The 11,150-nt window shown below is 55.7% G+C and overlaps 1 protein-coding gene across 1 annotated transcript; it reads right to left on the bottom strand.

Annotated features, from left to right (window-relative positions):
• Window positions 1-889: 889 nt before the first annotated feature.
• Ptma (prothymosin alpha) lies at window positions 890-4,899 on the bottom strand. Its single transcript, XM_085697253.2, has 5 exons — window positions 4,661-4,899; window positions 2,401-2,472; window positions 2,079-2,172; window positions 1,784-1,857; window positions 890-1,622 (listed from the first exon to the last, which is right to left on the bottom strand). Exons 1-5 carry the CDS (start codon window positions 4,703-4,705, stop codon window positions 1,575-1,577), a joined length of 333 nt encoding a protein of 110 aa, XP_085553379.1. The 5' UTR covers window positions 4,706-4,899; the 3' UTR covers window positions 890-1,574.
• Between the last annotated feature and the right edge of the window lie 6,251 nt (window positions 4,900-11,150).

Raw genomic sequence — 11,150 nt, 5'->3', positions numbered from 1 at the left:
TCCAAGGCGTGAACTACCACCCCCAGCCTGGAATTTTAAATGTATGCCAATACTTTTTCCTGACCAGGTGACTCCTTAGAGCAAGTGAAGGTGAAGGTATTGAAGACAACCCCCATTGGAAGCTGGATTCCTGGTGCTCTTTGGGGAACAGAGTCCAGACTTTTTTCAACTTGCTACCTACCACCTGAGGGTGGATTCAGTGCCCAGCCCCCCAGTCCCCACTGCACACCAGATAAGCTCTTCTCCCATATACTTACAGCCCAGCTGTTACCCACCTGAAGTTGTATGAGCTAAGGTGTTCCATATTCCAAGGACACAGCAATATCCCAACTCCCGGGTTGCAACAACCTGGCATAGCCCTCCCTACAAGATGTAAGTCTAAAAACAAATTGCAAATCTCTACAACATGCTCAAGGGCAAGGTGAAAACCACCAGTTCTAAGATGCTTAAGAATCTAAAGGCTTAGCAAGTACCACGAGCCACCACTAGGGGGAAACCACTAAACACTGTATTACAAGGACAGCAGCCCAGGAAGGACTTGGCACAGGTTTACTTGGCCTGAGACACTAACAAGGGCTCCACATCCAGAACATTTCTCCAGTTCACATCTGGCACTCAAGTGACCATACCAGCAGGAAAGGACGGACCCAAGAACCTCCCACTATGCTCTTAACCACAGCTTTATCAAGACCTCCCAACTTTAAAAAAATGCAAGGTAACTAACATTTAACCTGTTCTATTCCAGTCCCTCACCTCAACACTACACCCTATCCAGAAAACAGGTGGTAAACTGCATACGGTACGCAACTCAGGTGTAGGTATACAAAGTTCAGAGGACAGGAAATACTCAAAGAACTAGGCACACACAAAAATGAGACTTGAGACACCGTTGTTAGAACAACTCAGCAAAATAAAATTCCGGTTTATTGTTGGACATTGTTTCACACATACATCAAACAGGCCAAAAAAAAATAAACAGCAACTTCATAGACAAAAAAAGGAAGAAAAAAAAAGAAACCTTTAATCTTTGGCCTTTTTAACCATCTCATACAAACCAACTACTTATAGTACAGCTAGGTACATACACAAAAAAAGTTACTGGAATGCTCGGAATAAGATTGTTTTTTTGTTGTCATTTTTGTTTTTTTTTTACAAGGTTTTTTTCTCCTTTGAGATTATAATGAACATGGTCACACCACAAGTAAGGTCAGAAGTAGGACAGAGAACGCTCTGAAGGCTGGTCTGGTCACCCGTTATCATCAAAAATGGCTGACCCCTAACAATATGTACAAAAATATAAAATGTAAATAAAAAATACAAACAAATTTTCCTTTAAAGTATTTTTAAGAAAAAAAGCAGGGCCTTGGAAGTTTTGGTTTTTCCTCCCCTGTTGCAAATTCATGTTGTGGTTTTGGTGGGTTGATGAAGAGCGCATGTCATCTGTGGGTGGCACTGCCCGCTGTTGGCGGGCGGGGCCTGCTCCTCTACTCGAAGGTGACCACGTTTATATTCTGAGACGGGAAGTGGAGGGTGAATAGGTCACGGCGGCCTTAGTTTAGCTTGTCCTTTGCTGTCTAGTCATCCTCGTCAGTCTTCTGCTTCTTGGTGTCAACATCATCATCCTGCACAGGAGACAATCAGCCCTGTCACTGCAGGTAGGCTACAGACAGCCAAGACCCCTACACCCCTCCCCAACCTTACAGGAAGTCCCCCAGCATCACTGATGCCCAACTGCAAAGCCAGAACCAACCTCATATCCCAAACCAAGCCAAGGCCTACCCACCTCATCATCTTCAGCTACCCGCTTGCCCGTAGGAGCCTCAGCCTCCTCATCTTCATCTCCATCCTCTTCCTCACCTGAAGAGAATTGATTATGGGCCACATAAAACCATTGTCAAATTACAGCCATCATTGACCCTGACCTGTCTGAGACCTGCCGTGGACAGTCCAGAAAACAGATCGAGTCTCTTAACTGCCCCGTAGGTACACCATAGCTGAATGTGGTCCACTTGCCCAGAACCAACCTCTCCCGCCTCGCAGCAAAGACCAAGGAAGGAACCTAAGACAAGACTACTCACCGTCACCTTCTTCCTCCTCCTCCTCTTCCTCCCCACCTTCTTCCTCTTCTTCATCTACCTCATTGTCGGCCTCCTGCTCCCCATTTTCCTCATTCTGCTTGACAAAAAACACCTGACATGAGCCACCTCAAGTATAGTGCACCTCGCCCCTCACCAGGAAGATGAATGCCCACAGGACAGCAAACCACACACCTCCCAAACTTTGGGCAGTTTGACAAAGTTTAACCTGCCTGATCCTCCAACACCATTCACATCCTGAACTAGGCTGAAAACGAAGAGGAGAAACTGGGAACAGAAGCCCCAGCCGGGGGAAAACACTCACAGCATTGCCATTGGCAGGTGCGTCTCTTCCATTCTCTGCCTCCTCCACAACTTCCTTCTTCTCCTTCAAGTCCTTCAGAAGGAAGAGGAAACCCGTTAGACTTTAGAATAAATCGACACCAGCCAAGGTGCTGAGAACTAGGCAAGGCTGGTCCATGACTAACGCTGGGAGCCACTGGCTCCCCTGGGGAATGTCAGAAGGACGGGTCACAGCAGATAATCCAATGTGGTCCATCCATCTCCTAGGACTTCCAATCTTCTAGACTCAAACACCGATTCGAGCGTCTCGGTCACCATATGGCACAACAGCCACAAACCCGACAGGCCGGGCAGACAAGCTTGGGAACTGTCGCCCTCACCTGCACGCCCTTCGCCGCCGTTCCAGCTAGAGGGAGCTCCACCCCTCAGAAACCTTCCTTGGAAGGCGGTGGCCGGGTGCCGTGCCATAAATAAATAAGGTAGTGGAGGGCGGGGCCTGTTGATGGCGGAGGGCTCGCTCAGGGATGGACGGGAATCCGGATGGGGAGCGGGAGGCGCCTGGGCCTGCTTCAGGCCAAGCCCTGGCCAAGCGTCAAGTCACAGCAGCCCGTGCTCTGCACGGCGGACGTCCCGGCCTCCATGGGCATGGGAAATCACGAACAGGCTCTGGAAACTGCAGCCGTGAGCCCACGCCGCTGCTAACTTTTTCCACTCGCGTGGCTGAACCCAAGTTCCACCCTGGTCGTAGGGACAGGGCGCCGCTAGGCCGCACCGCGGCGTGGGTCACCTGTGGGCGCTGGCGGGTTCGCGCCACCAGAAGCCTGCCTAGGACCCCAGGGCGCCCACTCCCGCCCCCTGGCGGCCGAAGCCCGGGGGAGTGGGGGCGGGGTGGCAGCGGCGCGCAGGCGCACAACTCTAACCCAGCGAACTACGCGCGCGAGCCTCGGCACGCACCGCGCGCAAAGAGCACGTGGCCCGGGGCAGCGAGTGAGTCCCGGGCTCTGGAGACCCGCGGTCCGGGCGAGCGCGGACTCCACGCTGAAGCGCCCGTACGTGACGCCCCCTGTGGGCGCAGCCGCGAGCGAGGGTCGACACGCGGCTTCCGCCTAGTTTTGGCGCGCAAAGTCCCGCGGGAGGCCAGTCGGGAGCGTCTCAGCCCCGAGCCTCGAGCGCGTCGGGGGCGCACTCCCCCGGGCGACACGTCGAGCCTCGAGGGAATTTACCTCAGAGAAACTCCCGCCGAGGGCCGCCTGGGGGAGGGCGGCAGCCCGGCTGGCAGGTCAGTCTGCAGGGGCCGCCGGGCACCGCTCCAGGGAGCGCTCCGGGTTCCCTCGGTACAGAGTCACCCGCTGAAATCAAGATGGGGGGTCGGCACTTTCAAGCTACACCAAGGTGACCGGCGCGAGCCACCGCTGCAAGACGCGCGGGGCGCGAACACCCAAGGGTTTGAATGCCAGGTTCGTCCGGAGGGCGGAGAGACCCGCCTGGGCGAGCGTGGCCAGGGGCGCGAGTGTGCGCGGGCTCCCGGTCGCCGCTGCAGGCTAACGGCGGGGTGCGCCCCCAGCCGCTTCGGCGTGCGGCCCGCTTCACTTTCCGTTTCCTCCCCCTCGGGTGCGTGGGCTCGCCGCCCGGGCCCGCACTCACCCCGCCGGCAGGATGGCCGCCACCGGTGCGCGGTCTCTGCCGCCAGAGCAAAACCCCTCCATTGCCACCCCACGACCACCCGGGGCCGAGGCCAACACTCCCACGGCGCGGCGCGCCGCCCCAGCCGCGTCATCCCGGGTCGCCCCGGATAAGCCGCCGCCGGGCCGCCCGCTGCAGGGCGCGAACCTGGGCGCCGAACAAAGAGCGGCGCAGAATGCGGCCGCCGCACACGCGCCCCCCGCACTTCCGACGCGCCGGAGTTTCAAAGTTCTTCCCGTGGGCCACGGCCTCGCGACCCCCAGCCCGGCCCCGCTTTTCCCCGCCGCCGCTATAGCGCGGCGCCAAGTTTCGAGGGCTCGCAGACCAGCCCATCCCGGTCCCCCTCCCCAGTTCCGCGTTGTCCACCGGGCCATCGGCCCGCTCCCGACCGACGGCGGCACGAATGCCCGCGCTGCGTCGCGCCCCCTCCCCCGCACACAAAGAGTGGGTGTCCGGGGCCACCGCGCGCCTGCAGGGCAGCGAGGTCCCCCCGCGGGAAGCCGTCACGGCGGGCTCGGCCCGAGCCGGCAGCCACGCGCCCAGCCGGGCACGGGCGACGGCGCGCGGACCCCGAGGGGGCGGGCGGCGTCCAGCCTCACCTTGGTGGTGATCTCGGAGCTGGTGTCCACGGCCGCGTCTGACATGGTGGGGCACGCCGGTGATCCGCTGCAGCGAGGGCGAGAAGAATCGAGTTCGAGGACTCTGGCAAGAGAGCTGCCGGAGTCCGCCGCGGAGGAGGAGGAGGCGGGCGGCGAAGGCGGCTGCAGCGAGCGCCGAGCAGCACCAGGAACAATGCAAAGATGGCTTTTCAGAACAGCCAGTGGGGGACTCACGCGGCGCCAGGAGCTTTAATATAGATTAGTGGGCGGTGCTCCACCACCCTAGGCCCCTCGCCATTGGCTGCTGACAGGGAGCGGGCGTTTTCTCATTGGCCCGATTCCGAACAATGGGCAAGTGAGCTTAAAGCGGCAGTGCCTCAGCGCGGGGCGCGCGCTGCGCAGTCCCCCGCCGCACCGTCATTCAGAGTCTAGAATTTGTTAGGTCTTGGCGAGGCCGCGGAGGGGGGCTCGTGCGCGCGCGCTCCCGCGGCTGTTTTGCTAAGGCTTCTGACGCAGGCGACCAAAGCGCGGCAAAGCCGCCCGCCCAGCCCCCGCCTCCCCCTCCCTCGCGACTGCTCGGAAGGAGGGGGAGGGAAGAGTGGGGGGGGAGGGTAGATAGGGGGGGCGGGCAGGAGGGCTGCCCGCGAGGGGGAGGGGAAGGCGAGTGCTGGGCGGCGCTTGCCCCGGGCGGTGCCCCGCGTGGTTCCCGCGCCCACGAACGGCCCGCACCTTCGACCAAGAGTTGTTTCGGTGCGAGTGGGCGTGGATGCGGCGGAGGACGCAGGGACTCCCGTGCCTCCCACCCCGTCCTCCACCCCGTCCTCCTTTCCCGCCGCCTCGCTCGATGCCGTCCAGGGCCGGCTGGTTCGCGGGCCTCGCGCCAAGCACACACTTAGGCACTCATGTGTGGCGGGATTGGATGTCCGGTGCGACTTTGTGCCCTCGAGCGGGACAAGCCGTCGGCCTCACTCGCAGAGCGGCGTCCGCCGTCGCGACGGCCTCTGACCATCGAGTGTATCCCCTTCCCTCACACTTTAGGGTCTCCCGTGGGCATGTGCACACGCCGCGACTGCGGGAAACTAGTCTCTTAGGCCACTGAGGACAGCCCTGGCTGGGCTCCTTCAAACTTGAGCCACTCGAGGAACCACGAGGGGCATGGAGCAAAGAAAACCCAAAAGGATGCCACACTCAAGATGGCGATGGACACGGCAAGCGTGGCGTGACGTGGCGACCCAGCTCACACGAACAACTTTAGAACGCTAGGTCGCCCCGTTTTAATCGCCATCGCAGTTGGCTGTCGAACTAAGAAGTTTGTTCTGTGAGAAGAAAGCCTGGAGTGGCCGTAAACGGGTTCCGAGACGCGACCTTTGCCACACACAAGATGGCGGCAGACGGCGTCCGACCGTGTGTGGCCAGTAGGGGGCGCCCGACACGGAAGGCGGGACTTGGGAGAAACCGGCGCCCACTGGCTGAGAGTGGCGGGCGAACACAAAGTTGACGCTTTGCGTCCCTCCATTGGCCCGTCCTGCCGTCTGTCTCACGGAGGCCATGGAAGCGGGCGTGCGGAAAACCCGGAGTTTGGAATCGGGAGGGCGGAGGGATGACAAGTGCCGTAGAGCTTTGAGGTCGAGGCGAGGAGAATGAATTGCCCTTGTCTGTTCCCTCGGGTGCTTCGGCCCTTCCCCATCCCGAGGCCCCTTTACCGAACTCGGGGAAAGCAGAGGAATGCGCAGGGTCGAGCAACTGCCGCAGTTGGACCCGGGATCTCCCCGCCAGCCGCACGTGGCCGGCCCGCATCCCCGTGCCCACGTGCCCGTCGCGCTAGCGTTTTGGGCCTTGGCGAGCGACTTTTTCTTTAAGGAGAATGCCTCGCCGCCGCCCTTGGGCCTGCTCCTGCTCCCGCTCCCGTTGTGCTGGCTAGCGGTCGCTCCTGTCCGGGGGGGCCTTTCGGCCACAGAGTGGTGTAGGCTCGCAGGGTCTCGCTCTTCTGGGAGCACACTGATGACCGAAGATGGGCATCTCCCCAAGTTGGTTGCCTGAGCGCCCTAGATTCCACAGGCTGAGCCTGAGTCCGAACTCTGCCCCACCCCCGCCCGGCAGCTGCCTTTACTGTGGCGAGCACCTGAAACCACGCTCCATAAACTGAGAACTGGCCTCTGAGCCTCAGCTGCCAAAGTCCTCTCTTTTGTAGGAAATATGGAGAGATTGTGCTTCACGGTAAACAGAGAAAGGAGAGCGCCCTCCGCCTGGGCCTTATCCGTTAAGCTCCTGTTACTCTCCAGGGTATTGTTCCATCTACAACCCCAGATGCACAAAGAGCTTGGCCTTTGCCTCGGTTTAGCAGTTGTGGCTTCTGAGTTCACAGCTGAGCAGGAGACCAAGTTCTGGATTGGGGGAGCAGAGGGAGGTGGGGTGGTAATCAGTGAGAAGCTGGAGGAGTATGAATTTCCCTCCAAGAACTGCTTTATCTGGTCTTGTGCCCCAGACCTTACTACAAGGGAGAGAGGGAGGCTCAAGCATCAGATTCCAGAAGCCATCTAAATTCAAACGCTTACCGACCACCTGCTGTATTCATGACAGTGAGTGTTTGACTCATGCAATCAGAAAAACAAACCCGGAGGGACTTAGAGTCACCAATAGAACATGGTCAGAGCTCTGGCTGTCCTAGTATGCTTGAGAAGACCCGGAACAGAAGTCACCTCTGGGCCAGAGCTGCTGCCCTTATAGAGGCTATAAAGCCTTTTCCTTTCCTGTCACTGCTGTTCCACCTCTCCAGTTTTTCTTCCTCTCTCTTCTTCACTTCCACTCATCCATGCATCTTGGGCCTTTGGCTGCTCCAGAGGAGGTAAGGCATGGCCCTGGTGTTGCCCAAATCTCCCAAAACAAGTTAGGGAGCTCTAGCATGCCACATTTCTTTCTCTAGGTCAGTTCAAACAGACCTAGGGTGTTCCAGACCTGCTTTAAAGCTGTCTGTGTAGGTGGCCCAGATCGCCTCAGGGCAAGTTCACTTTTAGGGAATTTTCCTGGGCACACCTCTTGTTGCTTTATACATTCCCCAGCATGCCTGACTCATTTATTTTCACCGACTTAGCCCTGGAGGTGCATAGCCTGCAGCCTAGGCTTTCTCCAAAGTCATTTCCACAGTATGTATTCCTTATTGATTATCTCGAAATTCTGCCTGATACCCAGAAAATAACATAAAGTACATATTTTGAAGCTGACTCAGATTTGGGACTGCCAAAATGGTACCCAGGGTAAAGATGTTACCAAGCCTGAGGACTTTAGCTCAATCTCTAGGGTCCACTTAGTAGGAGGAGAGAACTAACTCCCATGAGATGTCCACTGATCTCCACGTGTATGCTCCCCTCCTCACATAAATAGATATATGTAAGATTTTTGTTTGATTGGTTTGATTTTTCAAGACAAGATTTTTCTTGTAGCCCTGTCCCTGTCCCTGTAGACCAGGCTAGCCTTGAATTAGAGATCCACATGCCTCTGCCTCAGCCTACTGAGATTAAAGGGGCGTGCCACCATGTCCAGTCATATATATGTAATTTTTTAAAACTAAAATGTATTTAGAGCTAGGCAGTGGTGGCACACACCTTTAATCCCAGCACTCGGGAGACAGAGGCTGACAGATCTTTGTGAGTTTGAGGCCAGCCTGGTCTGCAGAGCGAGTTCTAGGACAGGCTCCAAAGCTACAGAGAAACCCTGTCTCGAAACAAAACAATAAAATGCATATTTGGATTAAAACTGCTTGGATTCAGCCCCAGTCTTGCTGTTTGCTGGTTGTGTAAAATCAGGTGAACCACCTCCTCACCTCTAGACATGGCATAACAGTTTCTATTGGGACCTGAATAACTCGATATTCAAAAAGAGCTGAGAACAGTGTCCAGCACATTCAGGGAAACATGCTCTCAGGATGCCGCCTCCCATCTACCATCTGTATGTAAGTGTGTTGGTTTAAGGGTATTTGCAGGGCTCTGGCAAAAGGAACAACATTCTCAGCAGATTTTTCTCGTGTTCGGTGGCAAATGAGGACGATGTCTTCACTGGGTTTCTAAATCCTGTCATTCAGTGCCCAACATGGTTGGCAGTGCCTTTGGCCTCCGAAGAATGATGGAGTCTGGGAGGTAGCCACAGTGGAACAGGCCTCAAAAACTCCCGCCTTCCCGCCCTTCAGAACCCCTGGAGTTTCAGGCTGTGGTTTCCTTGCTCAGGCGTCAGAGCCTGGGGAGCTGCCAGCTGCCTTTCAACCCTCCCGCCTTGCCAGCGGCAGGATTGTGTAAGAGCACCCCCCCTCCCCATGGCTGCTCTCTCTAGCAGGCCTGGGCTTGCCCGCCCTCACTGTCCTCCCTGGGGAGCTGGGCTAGAGGCCCCACTCCTGGTACTCACAGGTCTGGCCACCCTGGGAGGCTCCTAACCAGCAGGGACAGGGTGGGGAATGTCTTTTGACATTTGAGGCCCGCTTTCAAAACCAGTGCCAAAGCCTGCAGAGCCTGGGTGCCGGCCGGCGGGAGCCAAGTGAGGTAAGGAGGCTGGAAGAGGTGACTGCAGAGCAGTATCCATTACCCCTAGGTACGAGACTGCTGTCCTGCCAGGCTTCCTCTGCACGTGCCCCCTGCAGAGACTCCAGGAATGCTGTGCCTGCCTGTGCCTTTTCCTGGCCACCTTCCCTGAATCGCAGCAGCAGCCTAGTATACCTATTTGCATAGCTGAGCTTGTGGGTGTTTTTTTTTTTTTTTTCCTAAACTCTGGTTACGTTGGTGAGTAGGTGGGCCTAGCCTCACCTCAGGATGGCACAGAAAGATGCTGGCTGCAGGAGCGCATGAGCTGGCACACACCTGGATAACCTTACCACCTTCGAAAGCCTGTGAGCCACTGCATCTGACAAGAAAGGAGGTCCCTGTGGAACCTTGAATTCAGCAGAGACTCTCCACACTCTGCCTTCCTGCTACACCACCCAACTTGGGAGCACAGCAGAAGCCCCAAGACGAGACTATTGAAGTCACACAGAAGAGCTAGGGCCATGGAGATGAGATGCTTCTGCACCAGCCAGGTCCTCTGCACAGGTCCCAGCATGGGAATGGCTTGGGCTGCTCTCCAGAACAGTCAGACTGTCCAAGTATGGTCTGTGATTTTCATAGGGAGAAAAAGAGTCAGGTAAGTGTCTCTCTAGGAACATCTCAAAACCAGACAGGGCCTCACTGAACTTCAACCTGGCCAGGGAAGGCAAGGCCTGGTGGGGGCGCCTTTATAGAGAAGTGTGTGCGACATGCATGAAAAATACAAGATAAGAGCTATCCTCACATCTGAACCAGGTTGTCCTGCCATCTCCCAGCTACTTCAAACTGTCTCGGAAGCTGGGGTGACTAGGCCCTGAAATGCGACCATTTGCTGGCCCCTTGCATCAGTCTTCACTTTGGTGAATATGACCTACTTCCTAGGGAGAGAACAGCGTGGTGTCCCGACTGATGACGGTTCACAGAGCCCCTCTGCTCTGAGGCACAAAATCTTTGACCAAGGCATTTTTAAAAAAATATTTATTTATTTATTTATTTATTTATTATGTATACAATATTCTGTGTGTCTGCCTGCAGGCCAGAAGAGGGCATCAGATCTCATTTCAGATGGTTGTGAGCCACCATGTGGTTGCTGGGAATTGAACTCAGGACCTTTGGAAGAGCAGAAAATGCTCTTAACCACTGAACAATCTCTCCAGCCCCCCAAGACATTTTTTTTTGAGATCCTCCAAAGTATTAAAAATCAACCTCCTCACTTAAAATTTTAAGGATGAGCCAGGCATGGTGGTGCACACCTTTAATCTCAGCACTCAGGACAGAGGCAGGAGGATCTCTGTGAGTTTGAAGGCAGCCTGAACTGCTTAACAAGTGGCAGGTCATCTGGAAATACATAGTGAGACCCTGATTTTAAAAAGGAAAAACCTAGCAGCCTGGTCTTCAAGATCAAGAGCTAGTTCCAGGATAGGCCTCAACACTGCAGAGAAACCCTGCCTCAAAAAAAAAAAAAAAAAAAAAAAAAAAGGAAAACCTGACTGGGCGGTAGTAGTGCACACTTTTAATCCCAGCACTCGAGAGGCAGAGACAGGAGGATCCCTGTGAGTTTGAGGCCAATCTGGCCTACAGAGTGAGTTCCAAGACAGACTCCAAAGCTATAGAGAATCCTTGTCTCTGGAAAAGAAAAAAAGGGGGGTGGATATGTTGAAAGAAAAAGGGACCAAGGAGCTATCTCTGAGTAAAATGCCTACTCTGCAGGCATAGGGAGTCAAGATTCAGATGCCCAGCACCCACACAGAAGCTGGGCAAGGCAGTACCAGACAGAGATGGGCAGATCCTTGGACTCAGTGGCCAGCCAGCCTGGCCTAATCAGTGAGTTCCAAATTCACTGAAAGACCCTATCTCATAAATAACAGAGAAGACACCAGTGTCAACTTGTAGCCTCCGTGCATACACATTTGCACATATACAAA

Source organism: Myodes glareolus, chromosome 1, assembly GCF_982192425.1.
Source record: "Myodes glareolus chromosome 1, mMyoGla1.1, whole genome shotgun sequence".
In the NCBI taxonomy this organism is placed as follows: Eukaryota; Metazoa; Chordata; class Mammalia; order Rodentia; family Cricetidae; genus Myodes; species Myodes glareolus.
Note: the sequence above shows the minus strand (reverse complement) of the source record. Positions and strands in the feature narration are given on the sequence as shown.

Bases quoted from the DNA above. Each gene is read 5' to 3' on its own strand.
- Ptma (XM_085697253.2), bottom strand. From the start codon at position 4,705: ATGTCAGACGCGGCCGTGGACACCAGCTCCGAGATCACCACCAAG. The intron at 1,858-2,078 runs GTGAGTAGTCTT...AATTCTCTTCAG, and splicing joins GGAGGAGGAAGAAGGTGACG to GTGAGGAAGAGGATGGAGAT. The intron at 1,623-1,783 runs GTGGGTAGGCCT...TCTCCTGTGCAG, and splicing joins GGGTAGCTGAAGATGATGAG to GATGATGATGTTGACACCAA.